We start from the raw sequence: 25624 nt of genomic DNA, 5'->3' as shown, positions 1-25624 counted from the left end.
CTACACCATGAGGCGAGAGCCAGGGATGTAGTGAGACTCTTTCCAGATGTTTGTCTCTCCACAGTTCTCTGTCTTCCTCTTGCACTGGTAACAGCGGCGGTACTGCTCACACTGGTCAATCAGCAGACTGCTCCCAGACCTGTCATAGACATCAGAGATCAACGTCAGAATGTGGTCAAATCAATCAGCAGACTGCTCCCAGACCTGACATAGAGATCAGAGATCAACGTCAGAATGTGGTCAAATCAATCAGCAGACTGCTCCCAGACCTGTCATAGACATCAGAGATCAACGTCAGAATGTGGTCAAATCAATCAGCAGACTGCTCCCAGACCTGACATAGAGATCAGAGATCAACGTCAGAATGTGGTCAAATCAATCAGCAGACTGCTCCCAGACCTGTCATAGACATCAGAGATCAACGTCAGAATGTGGTCAATCAATCAGCAGACTGCTCCCAGATCTGTCATAGACATCAGAGATCAACGTCAGAATGTGATGGTACAGATAGCAGACGTCAACTATCATGACAGTGATCGACTCAATCAGCCGGTCCCAAATCCCTTTTCTCCTTCTTGACCCTAACCCCCGATGCTAGCATGTCTGAAGGGTGTGTATAAACAGTGTAGTGGTAGATCTGAAGGGTCTGGATAGGTATAAACAGTGTAGTGGTAGATCTGAAGGGTCTGGATAGGTATAAACAGTGTAGTGGTAGATCTGAAGGGTCTGGATAGGTATAAACAGTGTAGTGGTAGATCTGAAGGGTCTGGATAGGTATAAACAGTGTAGTGGTAGATCTGAAGGGTCTGGATAGGTATAAACAGTGTAGTGGTAGATCTGAAGGGTCTGGATAGGTATAAACAGTGTAGTGGTAGATCTGAAGGGTCTGGATAGGTATAAACAGTGTAGTGGTAGATCTGAAGGGTCTGGATAGGTATAAACAGTGTAGTGGTAGATCTGAAGGGTCTGGATAGGTATAAACAGTGTAGTGGTAGATCTGAAGGGTCTGGATAGGTATAAACAGTGTAGTGGTAGATCTGAAGGGTCTGGATAGGTATAAACAGTGTAGTGGTAGATCTGAAGGCTCTGGATAGGTATAAACAGTGTAGTGGTAGATCTGAAGGGTCTGGATAGGTATAAACAGTGTAGTGGTAGATCTGAAGGGTCTGGATAGGTATAAACAGTGTAGTGGTAGATCTGAAGGGTCTGGATAGGTATAAACAGTGTAGTGGTAGATCTGAAGGGTCTGGATAGGGATAAACAGTGTAGTGGTAGATCTGAAGGCTCTGGATAGGTATAAACAGTGTAGTGGTAGATCTGAAGGGTCTGGATAGGTATAAACAGTGTAGTGGTAGATCTGAAGGGTCTGGATAGGTATAAACAGTGTAGTGGTAGATCTGAAGGGTCTGGATAATAAACAGTGTAGTGGTAGATCTGAAGGGTCTGGATAGATAAACAGTGTAGTGGTAGATCTGAAGGCTCTGGATAGGTATAAACAGTGTAGTGGTAGATCTGAAGGGTCTGGATAGGTATAAACAGTGTAGTGGTAGATCTGAAGGGTCTGGATAGGTATAAACAGTGTAGTGGTAGATCTGAAGGGTCTGGATAGGTATAAACAGTGTAGTGGTAGATCTGAAGGGTCTGGATAGGGATAAACAGTGTAGTGGTAGATCTGAAGGCTCTGGATAGGTATAAACAGTGTAGTGGTAGATCTGATGGGTCTGGATAGGTATAAACAGTGTAGTGGTAGATCTGAAGGGTCTGGATAGGTATAAACAGTGTAGTGGTAGATCTGAAGGGTCTGGATAGGTATAAACAGTGTAGTGGTAGTTCTGAAGGGTCTGGATAGGTATAAACAGTGTAGTGGTAGATCTGAAGGGTCTGGATAGGTATAAACAGTGTAGTGGTAGATCTGAAGGGTCTGGATAGGTATAAACAGTGTAGTGGTAGATCTGAAGGGTCTGGATAGGTATAAACAGTGTAGTGGTAGATCTGAAGGGTCTGGATAGGTATAAACAGTGTAGTGGTAGATCTGAAGGGTCTGGATAGGTATAAACAGTGCAGTGGGAAAGCTTCCATCATATTGTTTCCATCCTACAGATCTGTAAACATAGAAGGGTTAGGGCCAGTCCAGGTTGTGATTTGAGTATATTACTTGATGAATTCCTTCTCCTCTCTGTCTCGGTGGCGTTTCAGGTCGGCGCTGCGTCTCCAGGTGTCCTCCAACGAGGCCCGCAGGTCACGCAGCTTCTCAAAGCGGTTGATGTGGTCATTTATCAGTCTGCCAGGAGAGAGAGTGTAAGAGGAAAATATAGAAACATAACATATAGACAAGACATCTCATATAAAATGGCCTTTAACCTTGAACCTTTCCATATACCATTTTTTTCTGCATTCTCATTTTATTCACTCACTTTCTGAATTTCAAGTGGAGAATTTCACCCTCCCCACTCCCCCGTCTCTCCATGACTCCCTCTCGCTCCCTTTCCCCCACCTCTCCCCCCCCCTGCCTTCCCCCTTCCACTCACTCCTTCCTGTTCCTGCTGAGCATCTCTCTCTCGTTCTTCTGTTTGGTGCTGCGGTTAAGGAGCAGCTCTTTTCTCTTGTTATTAGCCGTGGTCAGCTGTTCCTGGTAGACCTTCTCCGCCCGCTGCCTCTGCTCTGACAGCCCAGCAGGGCTACAGTCCAGCTGGCCAAACACAGGGCCGTCCGAGTCGGGCAGGCGCGCTGGGAGGCCCGAGCCCTGGTATTCCACCTGGTAGATACGTTAATTAAATAACGTCCATTAGATTTGTGGAGCATCAAGATCCTCTAATTATTTTTCTACTCAACCTGGTTGAAGATTACAATCACAGAGGAGCTCACAACTACTGGAAACTCATCTGTCATCTATAAGTACTGAAATCTCTCAACTATGACTTCCTGTTCTCGGTTAAAGAAGAGCCATTTGGTTGGCAGAGCATGAAGATCACCAGTGTGCTGAGATTGTTTTCTACTCAACCTGGACTAGACATAGACACCACAGAGGAGCTGGACTACTGTTCAACCTGGACTAGACATAGACACCAGAGAGGAGCTGGACTACTGTTCAACCTGGACTAGACATAGACACCACAGAGGAGCTGGACTACTGTTCAACCTGGACTAGACATAGACACCACAGAGGAGCTGGCCTACTGTTCAACCTGGACTAGACATAGACACCACAGAGGAGCTGGACTACTGTTCAACCTGGACTAGACATAGACACCACAGAGGAGCTGGCCTACTGTTCAACCTGGACTAGACATAGACACCACAGAGGAGCTGGACTACTGTTCAACCTGGACTAGACATAGACACCACAGAGGAGCTGGACTACTGTTCAACCTGGACTAGACATAGACACCACAGAGGAGCTGGACTACTGTTCAACCTGGACTAGACATAGACACCACAGAGGAGCTGGACTACTGTTCAACCTGGACTAGACATAGACACCACAGAGGAGCTGGACTACTGTTCAACCTGGACTAGACATAGACACCAGAGAGGAGCTGGACTACTGTTCAACCTGGACTAGACATAGACACCAGAGAGGAGTAGACTACTGTTCAACCTGGACTAGACAGACACCACAGAGGAGCTGGCCTACTGTTCAACCTGGACTAGACATAGACACCACAGAGGAGCTGGACTACTGTTCAACCTGGACTAGACATAGACACCACAGAGGAGCTGGCCTACTGTTCAACCTGGACTAGACATAGACACCACAGAGGAGCTGGACTACTGTTCAATTCCCTCATCTACTGCATTTCCTTCCTCAACTGTCCTTCTTTAAGTACTTCAAGTCTGGCTCAACTGTCCTTCTTTACCATGAATTGTTCCTCCTCTTCCTCCCCATTTCTCCTTCCTCTTTCCTTCCCTCTCTATCCCTTCCCTTCTTTATCGTAAACCTCTCCATCTGTCTCCCCCTATCCTCTCGTCTCCGTGGAGACTTGTCTATATTATGTTTCCTGCCTGCTCTGAGTCGTCTCCTGGTGCTGTCTGTCCCTGGATGGGCGGGAACATCACTCTCCTATCTCCCTTGGCCTTCTGCTTGCCCCTCTCTGTCTCCCCCTATCCTCTCGTCTCCGTGGAGACTTGTCTATATTATGTTTCCTGCCTGCTCTGAGTGGTCTCCTGGTGCTGTCTGTCCCTGGATGGGCGGGAACATCACTCTCCTATCTCCCTTGGCCTTCTGCTTGCCCTTCTCTGTTTCCACCTGTACAACAAGACAGGTGGTCAGGTAAACAGCAATCTGTAGTGGTCCCCTCTGCCTTGCTCAGCCATAACCTGTGCAGCACACCTGGGAGCTCAGCTATTCAATCCACAGCCTTTTTATCAACATAATAAATATCCCTCCACTTCAACATGCACTTGTGTAACACATGGTGGGAGGCATGTCTTTGGTAGGTCTGGTATGGTAGATATGGTCTGGTCTGGTCGGGTAGGTCTGGCCTGTAGGTAGGGTCTGGTAGGTATGGTCTGGTAGGTCTGGCCTGGTAGGTCTGGCCTGGTAGGAAGGGGCTGGTAGGTATGGTAGGTAGGGTCTGGTAGGTATGGTCTGGTGGGTCTGGTCTGGTCTGGTAGGTAGGGTCTGCTAGATCTGGTCTGGTACAGTGCCTTGCGAAAGTATTCGGCCCCCTTGAACTTTGCGACCTTTTGCCACATTTCAGGCTTCAAACATAAAGATATAAAACTGTATTTTTTGTGAAGAATCAACAACAAGTGGGACACAATCATGAAGTGGAACGACATTTATTGGATATTTCAAACTTTTTTAACAAATCAAAAACTGAAAAATTGGGCGTGCAAAATTATTCAGCCCCCTTAAGTTGATACTTTGTAGCGCCACCTTTTGCTGTGATTACAGCTGTAAGTCGCTTGGGGTATGTCTCTATCAGTTTTGCACATCGAGAGACTGAAAATTTTTCCCATTCCTCCTTGCAAAACAGCTCGAGCTCAGTGAGGTTGGATGGAGAGCATTTGTGAACAGCAGTTTTCAGTTCTTTCCACAGATTCTCGATTGGATTCAGGTCTGGACTTTGACTTGGCCATTCTAACACCTGGATATGTTTATTTTTGAACCATTCCATTGTAGATTTTGCTTTATGTTTTGGATCATTGTCTTGTTGGAAGGTCTTTTGCAGGTCTTTTGCAGACTCCATCAGGTTTTCTTCCAGAATGGTCCTGTATTTGGCTCCATCCATCTTCCCATCAATTTTAACCATCTTCCCTGTCCCTGCTGAAGAAAAGCAGGCCCAAACCATGATACTGCCACCACCATGTTTGACAGTGGAAATGGCGTGTTCAGGGTGATGAGCTGTGTTGCTTTTACGCCAAACATAACGTTTTGCATTGTTGCCAAAAAGTTCAATTTTGGTTTCATCTGACCAGAGCACCTTCTTCCACATGTTTGGTGTGTCTCCCAGGTGGCTTGTGGCAAACTTTAAACGACACTTTTTATGGATATCTTTAAGAAATGGCTTTCTTCTTGCCACTCTTCCATAAAGGCAAGATTTGTGCAATATACGACTGATTGTTGTCCTATGGACAGAGTCTCCCACCTCAGCTGTAGATCTCTGCAGTTCATCCAGAGTGATCATAGGCCTCTTGGCTGCATCTCTGATCAGTCTTCTCCTTGTATGAGCTGAAAGTTTAGAGGGACGGCCAGGTCTTGGTAGATTTGCAGTGGTCTGATACTCCTTCCATTTCAATATTATCGCTTGCACAGTGCTCCTTGGGATGTTTAAAGCTTGGGAAATCTTTTTGTATCCAAATCCGGCTTTAAACTTCTTCACAACAGTATCTCGGACCTGCCTGGTGTGTTCCTTGTTTTTCATGATGCTCTCTGCGCTTTTAACGGACCTCTGAGACTATCACAGTGCAGGTGCATTTATACGGAGACTTGATTACACACAGGTGGATTGTATTTATCATCATTAGTCATTTAGGTCAACATTGGATCATTCAGAGATCCTCACTGAACTTCTGGAGAGAGTTTGCTGCACTGAAAGTAAAGGGGCTGAATAATTTTGCACGCCCAATTTTTCAGTTTTTGATTTGTTAAAAAAGTTTGAAATATCCAATAAATGTCGTTCCATTTCATGATTGTGTCCCACTTGTTGTTGATTCTTCACAAAAAAATAAAGTTTTATATCTTTATGTTTGAAGCCTGAAATGTGGCAAAAGGTCGCAAAGTTCAAGGGGGCCGAATACTTTCGCAAGGCACTGTAGGTAGGGTCTGGTAGGTCTGGTCTGGTCTTGTAGGTCTAATCTTGTAGGTATGGTCTGGTAGGTCTGGTCTGGTAGGTCTGGTCTGGTAGGCATGGTCTGGTCTGGTAGGTATGGTCTGGTCTGGTAGGTCTTGCCTGGTAGGTCTTGCCTGGTAGGTCTGGTCTGGTAGGTATGGCCTGGTAGGTCTGGTCTGGTAGGTATGGTCTGGTAGGTATGGTCTGGTAGGTATGGTAGGTCTGGTCTGGTAGGTATGGTAGGTCTGGTAGGTATGGTCTGGTAGGTATGGTCTGGTAGGTATGGTCTGGTAGGTCTGGTCTGGTAGGTCTGGTCTGGTAGGTATGGTCTGGTAGGTCTGGTCTGGTAGGTATGGTAGGTCTGGTAGGTATGGTCTGGTAGGTATGGTCTGGTAGGTATGGTCTGGTAGGTATGGTCTGGTAGGTCTGGTCTGGTAGGTATGGTCTGGTAGGTATGGTCTGGTAGGTATGGTCTGGTAGGTATGGTAGGTCTGGTCTGGTAGGTATGGTAGGTCTGGTAGGTCTGGTCTGGTAGGTATGGCCTGTAAGGTATGGTCTGGTAGGTATTGCCTGGTAGGTCTGGTCTGGTAGGTCTGGTCTGGTAGGTATGGCCAGGAAGGTATGGTCTGGTAGGTATGGTCTGGTAGGTCTGGTCTGGTAGGTATGGTCTGGTAGGTATGGTCTGGTAGGTATGGTCTGGTAGGTATGGTCTGGTATGGTCTGGTAGGGTCTGGTAGGTCTGGTCTGGTTGGTATGGTCTGGTAGGTATGGTAGGTCTGGTCTGGTAGGTATGGTCTGGTCTGGTAGGGTCTGGTAGGTCTGGTCTGGTAGGTCTGGTCTGGTAGGTATGGTCTGGTAGGTATGGTCTGGTAGGTATGGTCTGGTAGGTATGATCTGGTAGGTATGGTCTGGTAGGTATGGTCTGGTAGGTATGGTCTGGTCTGGTCTGGTAGGGTCTGGTAGGTCTGGTCTGGTCGGTATGGTCTGGTAGGTATGGTCTGGTAAATCTGGTGCAGATATGTATGGCCTGGTAGGTATGTTCTGGTAGGTATGGCCTGGTAGGTAGGGTCTGGTAGGTCTGGCCTGGTAGGTACGGTCTGGTAGGTCTGGCCAGGTAGGTATGGCCTGGTAGGTATGGTCTGGTAGGTATGGCAGGTATGGTCTGGTAAGTATGGTAGGTATGGTCTGGTCTGGTAGGTCTGGTCTGGTAGGTCTGGTTTGGAAGGTATGGTCTGGTCTGGTAGGTCTGGCCAGGTAGGTATGGTCTGGTAGGTAGGGTCTGATAAGTATGCTATATAATATATGGTAGGACAGACTCTTACCTGTGTATCCAGGGCTTTCTTGTAGCAGCTAGTGTTCTTCTGTCTCAGGTGGAGCTGCTGGGACTTTTGCAAGGCGATTCTGAGACACACAATAGCTATTCACACACTGTCGAAACTGAGCAACAGACTGTACAATGACCACAGCATTCTGTATGTACAGTGGAGACCACAGGCCTGTTGACATGGGTTCATGGCAGCAGGGGCACTTCCTCTTAGACAAACATTTTGACGTGGTACCCTACTCCCTTAATAGTGCACTGAAGAGCCCTGGTCAAAACTAAGTAGTGCACTACATAGGGAATGGTTGTGCCATTTGGGACCCAGATGCATCACCTACTCCTGTGCCAGCTGGACCTGTTGTAGCAGGTCGATGAGCTCCTGGTCCTGCTGAGTCTGGCTGACCTGGCCTTTCCTCCACTCCGCCTGGGCCCGCAGATCCCGCATGTAGCCGCGCTGCTTATGGACCCTGGGAGGGGTGAGGGGACGGCCCTTGAAGATGTACGAACCCTGTGGGGGGAGGGGGGGGTTCAATATCATCACGACATCATTCATTGATCAGTTTAGACCATTGGCTAAGTGTTACAATAGTAACTGTGCATAGACCAATGCATGCTAAATGCAGCAACTGAAAAGCCGTGGACCATTTGAACTCGAGAACATTTAAAACCCCTGAAGATCAGTGTGCTGATTGGACAAGGCCAGGGCTCACATGGAAGTGGGAGGAGCGAGCAACCTTCTTCTCCTTCATGGCTTCAGACACGGCCAGGTTGAACGCTGCCACCTTCTGGTTGTTCTCACGTATCTCCAGACGGTCTGCCTAACACACACACACACACACACACACACATACACACACACCACATCACAAATACACACACACCGCATCACATATACACACACATCACATATACACAAACCACATCACAAATACACACACACACATCCACAAATACACACACACACACACACATCACAAATACACACACACACACACCACATCACAAATACACACACACACACACACACACAATACACACACACACACACACCACAAATACACACACACCACATCACAAATACACACACACAAATACACACACACACACACCATCACAAATACATACACCACATCACAAATACACACACACCACCACATCACAAATACACACACACACACCACAAATACACACACACCACCACATCACAAATACACACACACACACCACCACATCACAAATACACACACACACACACACACCACATCACAAATACACACACACACACCACAACACAAATACACACACACACACCACCACAACACAAATACACACACACACACACACACACAACACAAATACACACCACCACACACAAATACAACACACACACACCACATCACAAATACACACATACACACACACACATCACAAATACACAACACATCACATATACACACACACCGCATCACACATACACACACACACACCACATCACAAATACACACACACACACAAACCACAAATACACACACACACACACACACACACACACACCACAAATACACACACACACCACATCACAAATACACACACACACACACACACACACATCACAAATACACACACACACACACACACACAAATACACACACACCACATCACAAATATACACACACCACAAATACACACACACACACACCACATCACAAATACATACACCACATCACAAATACACACACACCACCACATCACAAATACACACACACACACCACATTACAAATTTCACACACACACACACCACATCACAAATACACACACACACCATAAATACACACACACTACATCACAAATACACACACACACCACCACAACACAAATACACACACACACCACCACATCACACACACACACACACACACCACCACGACACAAATACACACCACCACGACACAAATACACACACACACACCACCACGACAAAAATACACACACACACACACACACACACACACAACACAAATACACACACACACCACATCACAAATACACACACACACCACCACGACACAAATACACACAACACACACACACACACACACACCACAAATACACACACACACCACATCACAAATACACACACACACACACACACATCACAAATACACACACACACACCACAAATACACACACACCACATCACATCACAAATACACACACACACACACCACATCACAAATACACACACACACAAATACACCACACCGCCACATCACAAATACACACACACACACCACATCACAAATACACACACACCACCACATCACAAATACACACACACCACACACAACACAAATACACAAATACATAAATACACACACACCACATCACAAATACACACACACACCACCACAACACAAATACACACACACACCACCACACAAATACACACACACACACCACCACGACACAAATACACACACACACACACACCACCACAACACAAATACACACACACATACACACACACACCACCACGACACAAATACACACACACATACACACACCACCACAACACAAACACACACACACACCACACCACCACAACACAAATACACACACCCCCACACCACATCACAAATACACACACACACCACATCACAAATACACACACACACACATCCCACCCCACCACATCACAAATACACACACACACCACCACAACACAAATACACACACACACACACCCACCACATCACAAATACACACACCCACACACCACATCACAAATACACACACACCACCACATCACAAATACACACACACCACCACAACACAAATACACACACACACCACCACATCACAAATACACACACGCCACCACAACACAAATACACACACACACCACCACATCACAAATACACACACACCACCACATCACAAATACACACACACCACCACATCACAAATACACACACACCACCACAACACAAATACACACACACACACACCACCACAACAAATACACACACACACCACATCACAAATACACACACACAGACACACACACACACACCACCACAACACAAATACACACACACACACCCCACCACATCACAAATACACACACACCACAAATATACAAACACCACAAATACACACACACACACACCACATCACAAATACATACACCACATCACAAATACACACACACCACCACATCACAAATACACACACACACACCACATCACAAATACACACACACACACACCACATCACAAATACACACACACACACACACACTGAGTTTAATCTGGCTACTGAGTTTAATCTGACTACTGAGTTTCACACACACACACCACATCTGACTACTGACCATAAATACACACACACTACATCACAAATTTAATCTGACTACCACAACAGTTTAATCTGACACAAATACACACACACACACACACCACCACGAGTTTAATCTGACCACCACGACACAAATCTGACTACACGACCACGTTTAATCACACACACACACACACACACACACAAATAACACTCACTACACAGTTTACACACACACACACACACACACCACAAATCTGACAAATACACACACACACACACACACACACACACATCACAAATACACACACACACACCACAAATACACACACACCACATCACAAATACACACACACCACAAATATACACACACCACAAATACACACACACACTTACACCACATCACAAATACATACACCACATCACAAATACTCACTCACCGCCACATCACAAATACACACACACACACCAGTCACAAATACACACACACACACACCACATCTGACTACCACACAAATTAACCACAACACAAATACACACACACACCATAAATACACACACACCACATCACAAATATATACACACTACTGACAACACAAATTTACACACCACCACGACACAAATACACACACACACACACACACTGACTACCGACACACATCACCACAACACAAATACACACACACACACACACACACACAATCTGACTACACACACACACACACCACCACGACACAAATACACACACACACACACACCACCACGTAACACACACACACACCCACCACGTTTAAATACACACTACTGAGTTTAATCTGACACACACCACACCACCACGACACAAATACACACACACACCACATCACCACGACAAATACACACACACACACACCCCACCACATCACAAATACACACACACACCACCACAACACAAATACACACACCCCCACACCACATCACAAATACACACACACACCACATCACAAATACACACACACACACACCCCACCACTTCACAAATACACACACACACCACCACAACACAAATTAATCTGACTCACAAATACCGACCACATCACAAATACACACACACCACCACAACACAAATACACACACACACCACCACATCACAAATACACACTGACCACAACACAAATACACACACACGTTTAATCTGACACCACCACATCACAAATACACACACACCACCACAACACAAATTAATCTACACACACACACCACAAATACACACACACAGACACACACATGTACACACACACACACACACACCCCACCATCACAAATACACACACACCACAAATATACACACACCACAAATACACACACACACACACACACCACATCAAAATCTACCCACATCACAAATACACACACACCACCACATCACAAATGACACACACACACCACATCACAAATGGAACTACTCACAAATAACTGACACACACACACACACCACAACACAAATACACACACACAGTTTAATACACACACACCACATCACAAATATATACACATCACACCACCACAACACAAATACACACACACACCACCAACACAAATACACACACACACACACACACACACACCACCACGACACAAATACACACCACCACGAACACAAATATCACACACACACCACCACGACACAAATACACACACACACACACACACACCACCACGACACAAATGTGACCACCACGACACAAATACACACACACACACACCACCACTGAAATACACACACACCACACCACCACAACACAAATAACCCACATCACAAATGACACACACACACACCACAAATACAACACACCACATCACAAATATAACACCACAAATACACACACACACACACCACATCACAAATACATAACCACATCACAAATACACACACACCAGTCACAAATTACATCTGACTACACGACACACACACACCACAACACAAATACACATGTAACACACACACCACATTTAATACACACATGAACACAAATACACACACACCACCACGAACAAATCACACACACACACACACACCACCACGGAAATACACACCACCACGACACAAATACACACACACACACCACCACGACACAAATACACACATACACAGTTTAACACACACACACCACAAATACACTCACAAATAGGGAACACACCACCACGTGACACACACACACACACACACACACACACACACCACAAATACACACACACACCACATCATACACACACAACACACACACAATCACACACTACAAATGACACACACACACCACAAATACACACACACCACATCACTACACACACACCACAAATATACAACACCACAAATACACACACACACTGACCACATCACAAATTACACCACATCATACACACACACCGCCACATCACAAATACACACACACCTACATCACAAATACACACACAGTTCACAAATACATATACACCACAACACAAATACACACACACCATAATGGGAACATCACAAATATTTACACACACACACCACCACAACACAAATCTGACTACACACACACACACACACCACCACGTTTAACACACACACTCTACACACACTACACACACACACACACACACACACACACACACACACACACACCACCAAGAATACACACACACACACACCACCACGACACAAATACACACACACACACACACCTACGAGGGAAATACACACACACATGTTACACACACACACCAACCACCACAACACAAATACACACACCCCCACACCACATCACAAATACACACACACACCACATCACAAATACACACACACACACACCCCACCACATCACAAATACACACACACACCACCACAACACAAATACACACCCCACACCACATCACAAATACACACACACACCATACACACACACACACACCCCACCACATCACAAATACACACACACACCACCACAACACAAATACACACACACACACACACCCCACCACATCACAAATACACACACCCACACACCACATCACAAATACACACACACCACCACATCACAAATACACACACACCACCACAACACAAATAGGTGATCACAAATACACACACGCCACCACAACACAAATACACACACACGCCTATACATCACAAATACACACACACCACCACATCAGGTAACACACACCACCACATCACAAATAGGGAAGGATAGTTGATACACACATACACACCACCACAACAAATACACACACACACCTAAATACACACAACAGACACAGGTGACCACCACAACACAAATAACACACACTCCCACCATCACAAATACACACACTGGAATAGGTGACACCACAAATACACACACACAACACACACCTCACAAATACATACACCACATCACAAATACACACACACCACCACATCACAAATACACACACACACACCACATCACAAATACACACATGTCACAAATACATACACCACATCACAAATACACACACACCACCTACAGGGACACACACCACATCACAAATACACACACTGACATCACAAATACACACACAACACACACTCACTATAGGGAAGGACAAATATATACACAGGTAACACAACTCCTCACAAATATATACACAAGGATAAATGATGTTATATACACAGGTAACACAACACAAATCCTATAGGGAAGGATAGGTGATGTTAAATACACACACACACAACACACACTCCTATAGGGAAGGATACACACCACCACGACACAAATACACACACACACATACCACCACAACACAAATGACACACACCACACCACCACAACACAAATACACACAAATACACACACACACCACAAATAGGGAAGGATACACACACACACACACCACATGATGTTATACCACATCAGGTAACACAACTCCTATAGGGAATACACACACACACACCACATCATAGGTGATTTATATACACAGGTAACACACCACATAGGGAAGGATAGGTGATGTTCACAAATATATACACAGGTAACACCTCCTATAGGGAAGGATAGGTGATGTTATATACACAGGTAACACCACCCTATAGGGAAGGATAGGTGATGTTACACACACACACACACACACACACACACCACAAATACACACACTCCACATAGGGAACACACACCACCACCACGACACAAATACACACAGGTAACACACAACTCCTACAAATAGGTCATGTTAAATACACACACAACACACCACAAAGGATAGGTGATGTTATACACACACCACAAATACACACACACACTCCCACATATAGGGAAGGATAGGTGATGTTATATACACAGGTAACACCTCCTATAGGGAAGGATATGAAATGTAAATACACACACAGGTAATACACCACAACCAAATACACACAGGGAAGGATACACACACACCACATCACAAATATATACACAGGTAACACCTCCTAAGGGAAATACACATGTTATACACACACACACACACACTCCACCACGACACATAATATACACACAGGTAACACCACCTATAGGGAAGGATAGGTGATGTTATACACACAGGTAACACACTCCTATAGGGAAGGATAGGTGATGTTATATACACAGGTAACACCTCCTATAGGGAAGGATAGGTGATGTTATACAAATACACAGGTAACACACCTCCAAATATAGGGAACACACCATATCATGTTATACACACAGGTAACACCTCCTATACAAATACACACACACACCACCACATAGGTGATGTTATATACACAGGTAACACACACCACCACAACCTACACACACACACCACCACATAGGGAACAACACAAATACACACATAGGTGATGTTATACACACAGGTAACACCACATCATAGGGAAATAGGTGATGTTATACACACAGGTAACACAACTCCTATAGGGAAGGATAGACATGTTATACAACACAGGTAACACACACACACTATAGGGAAATAGGTACAAATGTTATATGCACACACACACACACACACACCATCACAGGTAACACACTCCTATAGGGAAGGATAGGTGATGTTATATACACAGGTAACACCACCTATAGGGAAGGATAGGTGATGTTATATACACAGGTAACACACACTCCTATAGGGAAGGATAGGTGATGTTATATACACAGGTAACACAACTCCTATAGGGAAGGATAGGTGATGTTATATACACAGGTAACACCACCACGGGAAGGATAATGTTCATATACACAGGTAACACCTCATCACAAATACACACACACACCCACCCCACCACATCACAAATACACACACACACCACCACAACACAAATACACACACACACACACCCCAATCACAAATACACACACCCACACACCACATCCTATAGGGAAGGATAGGTGATGTTATACACACAGGTAACACCTCCTATAGGGAAGGATAGGTGATGTTATCACAAATACACAGGTAACACACACTCATCTATAGGGAAGGATAGGTGATGTTATACACACACACAACACAACACAAATCCTACACACAAGGACCACAACAAATACACACACACACCACATCACAAATACACACACACAGACACACACACACACCACCATAGGTGATGTTATACACACAGGTAACACCTCCCACATATAGGGAAGGATAGGTGATGTTATATACACAGGTAACACCTCCTATAGGGAAGGATAGGTGATGTTATATCACAAACAGGTAACACCTCCTATAGGGAAGGATAGGTGATGTTATATACACAGGTAACACAACTCCTATAGGGAAGGATAGGTGATAAATACATACACACAGGTAAAATACACACTCCTATAGGGAAGTGATAGGTGAGTTTAATCTGGCTACAGGTTTAATCACTACTCCTATAGGGAAGGATACTGGTTTATGTTATAGTTTAATCACAGGTTTAATCTGACTACTGAGTTTAATGTAACTAGGGAAGGATAGGTGATGTTATATACACTGAGGTTTAACTGACAACTCCTATAGGGAAGGATAGGTGATGTTATATGACTACAGGAATGTAACACTGAGTTTAATCCTATAGGGAAGGATAGGTTTAATCTGATGTTATATACACAGGTAATCAACTCCTATAGGGAAGGACTACCGGTTGAATGTTACTATTTAATCTGGCTAGGTTAACTGACTACTGAGTTTAATCCTATAGGGAAGGATAGGTGATTTAATATAACACAGGTTTAATCTGACTCCTATAGGGAATCTGATAGGTTGATGTTTAATCTGATACACAGGTTAATCACTACTGAGTTTAATCTGACTACTAGGGAATCTGATAGGTTTAATCTGATGTTATAATCTGACTACTGGTAATGTAACACCTCCTGATAGGGAATCTGATAGGTTTAATGTTATAATCTGACACAGACTACCGTAACACCTCCTATAGGGAATCTGATACTGATGTTATATACACAGTTAATGTAACTCCTATTTATTCTGACTACCGAGTTTAATCTGACTACCGAGTTGAATGTAACTACTGAGTTTAATCTGACAACTTTAATCTGATAGGGAAGGATACTGGTTTAATCTGACTACCGAGTTTAATATACACAGGTAACACAAATCCTATAGGGAAGGATACTGGTTTAATCTGATACTGAGTTTAATACACACAGTAACACTGACTCCTAGTTTAATATGGGAATCTGATAGGTGATGTTATAATCTGACACAGGTAATCACTACTCCTATTGGGAAGGATAGGTGATGTTATATACACAGGTAACACAGACTCCCCCCTATAGGGAAGTCTAGGTATTCTGTTATATCACTCCAAGACAAAGGTAAAAGACACCTCCTATATCATCAGGGAAGGATAGGTGATGTTATATACACAGAACTGTAACACCTCCTATAGGGAAGGATAGGTGGGATGTTATATACACAGGTAACACAACTCCTATAGGGAAGGATAGGTGATGTTATATACACAGGTAACACCTCCTATAGGGAAGGATAGGTGATGTTATATACACAGGTAACACAACTCCTATAGGGAAGGATAGGTGATGTTATATACACAGGTAACACCTCCTATAGGGAAGGATAGGTGATGTTATATACACAGGTAACACCTCCTATAGGGAAGGATAGGTGATGTTATATACACAGGTAACACCTCCTATAGGGAAGGATAGGTGATGTTATATACACAGGTAACACAACTCCTATAGGGAAGGATAGGTGATGTTATATACACAGGTAACACACCTCCTATAGGGAAGGATAGGTGATGTTATATACACAGGTAACACCTCCTATAGGGAAGGATAGGTGATGTTATATACACAGGTAACACCTCCTATAGGGAAACACACAGTTGTTGATTGATTGATTGATTGATACCCCTCATACACACCCACAAAAGCAGAGTGTCCGGCACACACACACACACACCTGTCCAGCCCTGTTGTGGTTGACACAGGGCATGTCCAGGTGAGAGTCCCCCCTCTTCACCTTCCCCTCCTTCAGAGCAGCGCCCTCCAGTGGTAGGATAGACACTGTGGACCTACAGGACAGCAGGTTGGAAACAGATAGCAGTCTTAGGTTATCTTTCAGATCAGGAGCTATTCAACCACAGTCCTGGGTTATCTTTCAGCTCAGGGGCTATTCAACCACAGTCCTAGGTTATCTTTCAGATCAGGAGCTATTCAACCACAGTCCTGGGTTATCTTTCAGATCAGGGGCTATTCAACCACAGTCCTGGGTTATCTTTCAGATCAGGGGCTATTCAACCACAGTCCTGGGTTATCTTTCAGATCAGGGGCTATTCAACCACAGTCCTGGGTTATCTTTCAGATCAGGGGCTATTCAACCACAGTCCTGGGTTATCTTTCAGATTAGGAGCTATTCAAACACAGTCCTGGGTCATCTTTCAGATCAGGGGCTATAGCTGCCTTAATTTTGCTGGACCCCAGGAAGAGTAGTGGAGATCCATAATAAATGCAAATACAATCGCAGTCCTGGGTTATCTTTCAGACCAGGGGCTATTCAACCACAGTCCTGGGAGACCAAAATACACCTGGTTATGTACCCCAAATGGCACCCTATTCCCATAGTGCACTTCGTTTGACCAAACGAACACACACCACCGCGTCACTTTCTCCTGCACAGCCGGAGCCAAGTGATAATTGAAGGCTTCCAATAGGGTGTCATTGGGGACGCAGACAGTGTCTGTATGGACGGAGGAACGTCCAGAGGGGTCTAGTTTCAGAGTCTAGGGCCACGGGACCGCTGTGGGGGGTGCAGGGCAGGCTAAACCTCAGGGCACACTGTCTGAATGATCAGGTGGTGACAGGTGAGGAACTGTCCCACACAGGGAGAGCTGCATCATTCATGGAGCCACTACCCCGGACAGGACAGTAACACAAGTACCCTCTCCTAAACTCATGCAGATTGCCCAAGGGTGTGTTCCAATAATATAATAAAAACTTGTTCACTACTTCCCATAAATCTAAAAGCATTGAATTGGAGGCATGGGGCTACTGGGAGTTTCCACCATATTTCTTATACCAGTCATTTCCTTTCAAATCAGTGAAGGGAAGTGAACAAGTACACACTTTGGGAGGAAGGAGAGATAATTGGGACATAGCCTAGGTATTGGGTCTTCAGGTCTTAGCCACTGAATTTAACTTATTACTGGGTCAGAGAGCTAATGCAAGTCTACAGGTCTTAGTCAAGGCTACTCACTGAATTTAACTTATTACTGGGTCAGAGAGCTAACGCAAGTCTTCAGGTCTTAGTCAAGGCTACTCACTGAATTTAACTTATTTGGGTAAAACATAAGGATAGCTCTTAGAAGTGATGATTAAAACACTGGTTTCCAAACTGGTTTTCTGTTAAATTATGCAATCTGCTGTAGGCTGGGAGTGGGGTCTTGTGTTACAGTCCTGGATTAACAAGGTTAGAGAGGTCTTGTGTCTCTGTCCTGGATTAACAGGTGTAAAGGTGAGACCTACCAGGGTCAAGCTTCACTCACTATCCTGTGGCAGTGTGTGACAATTTATTTATTTTTTTAACCTTTATTTAACTAGGCAAGTCAGTTAAGAACAAATTCTTATTTTCAATGGCGGCCTAGGAACAGTGGGTTAGCTGCCTGTTCAGGGGTCAGAACGACAGATTTGTACCTTGTCAGCTCGGGGGTTGTAACTTGCAACCTTCCGGTTACGAGTCCAACACTCTAACCACTAGGCTACCCTGCCGCCCCAATGTCCCAAATGGCACCCTATTCCTTATGTAGTGCACTACCTTTGATCAAAGCCCTATGAAGTAGTGCACTACTTTTGATCAAAGCCCTATGAAGTAGTGCACTACTTAACATATGGAATATGGTGCCATGTGGGATGCAGCCTGGTCAGTAGGAGATGAGGTTAACAGTGTTAGCCGACAATAGCTGGGGTTAGCAGTGTTAGCCGACAATAGGTGGGGTTAACAGTGTTAGCCGACAATAGCTGGGGTTAGTAGTGTTAGCCGACAATAGCTGGGGTTAACAGTGTTAGCCGACAATAGCTGGGGTTAGCAGTGTTAGCCGACAATAGCTGGGGTTAGTAGTGTTAGCCGACAATAGCTGGGGTTAACAGTGTTAGCCGACAATAGGTGGGGTTAACAGTGTTAGCCGACAATAGCTGGGGTTAGTAGTGTTAGCCGACAATAGCTGGGGTTAGCAGTGTTAGACCGACAATAGCTGGGGTTAGTAGTGTTAGCCGACAATAGCTGGGGTTAGCAGTGTTAGCCGACAATAGCTGGGGTTAACAGTGTTAGCCGACAATAGCTGGGGTTAGCAGTGTTAGCCGACAATAGCTGGGGTTAGCAGTGAGACCGACAATAGCTGGGATAAGTAGTGAGGCCGACAATAGCTGGGGTTAGCAGTGAGGCCGACAATAGCAGGGGTTAGCAGTGAGGCCGACAATAGCTGGGTTTAGCAGTGAGGCCGACAATGGCTGGGGTTAACAGTGTTAGCCGACAATAGCTGGGGTTAGCAGTGAGGCCGACAATAGCTGGGGTTAGCAGTGAGGCCGAGAATAGCTGGGGTTAGCAGTGTTAGCCTACAATAGCTGGGGTTAGCAGTGAGGCCGACAATAGCTGGGGTTAGCAGTGAGGCCGACAATAGCTGGGGTTAGCAGTGTTAGCCGACAATAACAGGGGTTAGCAGTGAGGCCGACAATGGCTGGGGTTAACAGTGTTAGCCGACAATAGCTGGGGTTAGCAGTGAGGCCGACAATAGCTGGGGTTAGCTGAGGCCGACAATAGCTTTAGCAGTGTTAGGCCGACAATAGCTGGGGTTAGCAGTGAGGCCGACAATAGTGTTAGCCTGACAATAGCTGGGGTTAGCAGTGTTAGCCGACAATAACAGGGGTTAGCAGTGAGGCCGACGACAGTTGGGGTTAGCAGTGAGTCCGACGATAACTGGGGTTAGCAGTGAGGCCGACAGTACCTGTCAGTGTTGGTCTCCGCTGGAGGTCTGGGCTCCAGGTCATCAGTGAGACTGATCCCGTTGACCTTGGCTGGGTGCAGGGTGTGTCTGGATCTGGACTGCGGAGTCACCAGGGATTCTGGGTAAACGTGGTAACATAACTACAGGTGAGAAAGACTCGGCAGATGAAGAGACATACATGTTCTGGGATACGCCCAAGTCTAGATAATGTTATATCAGCTTACCTTTCTCTCCAACACTGGGTTATCAAGGTTAAGTGAGAGCAACACATATCACTCACCAGAGACGTTACACCCATTAAAACCCCTCAATCTGATCGAGATATTCACTGAGTTAATCCAAATCAAATAAATATGGTCATCAGTTGAATATGGTGATCAATTGAATATGGTCATCAGTTGAATATGGTCATCAGTTGAATATAGTCATCAGTTGAATATGGTCATCAATTGAATATGGTCATCAGTTGAATATGGTGATCAATTGAATATGGTCATCAGTTGAATATAGTCATCAATTGAATATATAGGTCATCAATTGAATATGGTCATCAATTGAATATGGTCATCAGTTGAATTTGGTCATCAATTGAATATAGTCATCAGTTGAATATGGTCATCAATTGAATATAGTCATCAATTGAATATGGTCATCAATTGAATATAGTCATCAGTTGAATATGAAGTTGATATGGTCATCAATTGAATATAGTCATCAATTGACTATGGTCATCAGTTGAATATGGTCATCAGTTGAATATAGTCATCAATTGAATATGGTCATCAATTGAATATAGTCATCAATTGAATATGGTCATCAGTTGAATATGGTGATCAATTGAATATGGTCATCAGTTGAATATGGTCATCAGTTGAATATGGTCATCAGTTGAATATGGTCATCAATTGAATATGGTCATCAGTTGAATATGGTCATCAATTCAATTTGGCCATAAAACCCCTTGTTTTTAGAGGACTAGATTACACCACTGTCTCTCCCTCACCTCCATTCTTCTTCCTCCTGTCTGAGTCTGTCTGGACCTGGGCCAGGGCCTCCTCTCCCCAGTCCTTCCCCCCCTGTTCGGAAGAGATCCTGGGGAGGATGATGGCGTTGCTGGTCCCTGTTATGCTGGATCTCTCAAACAGGACAGAGTTGCTGGTGCCAGGTCTCTGGGATAGAGAGTGGAGTAGGGGAATTGTCATCAACACAAATACAAACGCACTTCATACCTGCACACCTGCTCACTCTCTCTCTCTCTGTCTGTCTCTCACACACACACACACACACACACACACACACACACACACACACACACACACACACACACCTACCCAACCCAACCCCCATACGCACACTACCTACATGACATATCTAATCCACCCTACTGACATTGGAGAGTGCCAAGAGCAGCTTCCCGCTGCCGTCCAGGGAGGTGACAAAGTCGTGGTAGAACTTCATCTTGACTTTGCTCCGGCAGAACAACAGCTCTCCGATGGCGTGGAAGGTGAAGAGGACTGAGCGTCCGGCGGCCACGGCTCTCAGCAACACCAGCAGAGTCTCTCTCACACAGCCCTCCACCACGTGACGCTCAAACGGGCTCTCCACAGACAGGACTGTGAAGTTGAGCTGGACCAGTGGCACGTCCCCTGCTGTGAAGACAGATGGATAACTCACATTCCTAGTGTTAGTGTACTGGTCTCCTGTGATGATTAACCAGCTTGTCTTGAGACCTGAAGACTTGGTTATCCAGGTTAAAGCTATAGGCTTTAGCTCAGCAGTCGTGTATAGACAGACAACCTGGGTTGGATAAGAGTCAGCCACACCAAGATGGCTCTCTCCATCCCATTCCGAACATGCTCTCCACAGACAGAGATAGTAACACACCAAGATGGCTCTCTCTATCCCACCCCCAACATGCTCTCCACAGACAGAGATATTAACAGACCAAGATGGCTCTCTCTATCCCACCCCCAACATGCTCTCCACAGACAGAGATAGTAACACACCAAGATGGCTCTCTCTATCCCACCAACAACATGCTCTCCACAGACAGAGATGGTAACACACCAAGATGGCTCTCTCTATCCCACCCCAACATGCTCTCCTAGACATAGTAACAGACCAAGATGGCTCCTCTATCCCACCCCCAACATGCTCTCCACAGACAGAGATATTAACACACCAAGATGGCTCTCTCTATCCCACCCCCAACATGCTCTCCACAGACAGAGATATTAACAGACCAAGATGGCTCTCTCCCATCCCCCATGCTCTCCACAGACAGAGATATTAACACACCAAGATGGCTCTCTCTATCCCACCCCCAACATGCTCTCCACAGATATTAACACACCAAGATGGCTCTCTCTATCCCACCCCCAACATGCTCTCCACAGACAGAGATATTAACAGACCAAGATGGCTCTCTCTATCCCACCCCCAACATGCTCTCTACAGACAGAGATATTAACACACCAAGATGGCTCTCTCTATCCCACCCCCAACATGCTCTCTCTCCACAGACAGATATTAACACACCAAGATGGCTCTCTCTATCCCACCCCCAACATGCTCTCCACAGACATAGTAACACACCAAGATGGCTCTCTCTATCCCACCCCCAACATGCTCTCCACAGACAGAGATATTAACACACCAAGATGGCTCTCTCTATCCCACCCCCAACAACATGCTCTCCACAGACAGAGATATTAACACACCAAGATGGCTCTCTCTATCCCACCCCCAACATGCTCTCCACCCCCAACATGCTCTCCACAGACAGAGATAGTAACACACCAAGATGGCTCTCTCTATCCCACCCCAACATGCTCTCCACAGACAGAGATAGTAACACACCAAGATGGCTCTCTCTATCCCACCCCCAACATGCTCTCCACAGACAGAGATATTAACACACCAAGATGGCTCTATCCCACCCCAACATGCTCTCCACAGACAGAGATATTAACACACCAAGATGGCTCTCTCTATCCCACCCCCAACATGCTCTCCACAGAGATATTAACAGATCAATATGGCTCTTCTATCCCACCCCCAACATGCTCTCCACAGACAGAGATATTAACACACCAAGATGGCTCTCTCTATCCCACCCCCAACATGCTCTCCACAGACAGAGATAGTAACACACCAAGATGGCTCTCTCTATCCCACCCCCAACATGCTCTCCACAGACAGAGATATTAACACACCAAGATGGCTCTCTCTATCCCACCCCCAACATGCTCTCCACAGACAGACATAGTAACACACCAAGATGGCTCTCTCTATCCCACCCCCAACATGCTCTCCACAGACAGATATATTAACACACCAAGATGGCCCTCTATCCCACCCCAACATGCTCTCCACAGACAGAGATATTAACACACCAAGATGGCTCTCTCTATCCCACCCCCAACATGCTCTCCTCAGACATAGAACACACCAAGATGATCCCATTCTCCACAGACAGATATTAACACCAAGATGGCTCTCTCTATCTCACCCCCAACATGCTCTCCATAGACAGATAGTAACACACCAAGATGGCTCTCTCTATCCCACCCCCAACATGCTCTCCACAGACAGACATAGTAACACACCAAGATGGCTCTCTCTATCCCACCCCCAACATGCTCTCCACAGACAGAGATATTAACACACCAAGATGGCTCTCTCTATCCCACCCCCAACATGCTCTCCACAGACAGAGATAGTAACACACCAAGATGGCTCTCTCCTATCCCACCCCCAACATGCCTCCACAGACAGAGATATTAACACACCAAGATGGCTCTCTCTATCCCACCCCCAACATGCTCTCCACAGACAGAGATATTAACACACCAAGATGGCTCTCTCTATCCCACCCCCAACATGCTCTCCACAGACAGACATAGTAACACACCAAGATGGCTCTCTCTATCCCACCCCCAACATGCTCTCCACAGACAGAGATAGTAACACACCAAGATGGCTCTCTCTATCCCACCCCCAACATGCTCTCCACAGACAGAGATATTAACACACCAAGATGGCTCTCTCTATCCCACCCCCAACATGCTCTCCATAGACAGATATTAACACACCAAGATGGCTCTCTCTATCCCACCCCCAACATGCTCTCCACAGACAGATATTAACACACCAAGATGGCTCTCCATCCCACCCCCAACATGCTCTCCACAGACAGATATTAACACACCAAGATGGCTCTCTCT

General features: G+C 45.4%; 1 protein-coding gene across 1 annotated transcript in view; it reads right to left on the bottom strand.

Annotated features, from left to right (window-relative positions):
- The window catches only part of LOC135535210 (coiled-coil domain-containing protein 81-like), a 27047-nt gene continuing 1423 nt past the window's right edge, over positions 1-25624 (bottom strand). Inside the window, exons 2-12 of the mRNA XM_064961910.1 lie at positions 22788-23047; positions 22402-22567; positions 21623-21636; positions 21399-21538; positions 18362-18473; positions 8307-8414; positions 7935-8104; positions 7598-7676; positions 2529-2755; positions 2156-2281; positions 1-139 (exon numbers count right to left, since the gene is read on the bottom strand). Of these exons, the coding sequence (XP_064817982.1) occupies positions 1-139; positions 2156-2281; positions 2529-2755; positions 7598-7676; positions 7935-8104; positions 8307-8414; positions 18362-18473; positions 21399-21538; positions 21623-21636; positions 22402-22567; positions 22788-23047 (1541 nt within the window). The remainder of the gene's footprint in view (positions 140-2155; positions 2282-2528; positions 2756-7597; positions 7677-7934; positions 8105-8306; positions 8415-18361; positions 18474-21398; positions 21539-21622; positions 21637-22401; positions 22568-22787; positions 23048-25624) is intronic.

Source organism: Oncorhynchus masou, unplaced genomic scaffold (assembly GCF_036934945.1).
Source record: "Oncorhynchus masou masou isolate Uvic2021 unplaced genomic scaffold, UVic_Omas_1.1 unplaced_scaffold_461, whole genome shotgun sequence".
NCBI lineage: Eukaryota > Metazoa > Chordata > Actinopteri > Salmoniformes > Salmonidae > Oncorhynchus > Oncorhynchus masou.
This window is presented reverse-complemented; position numbering and strand designations above follow the sequence as displayed.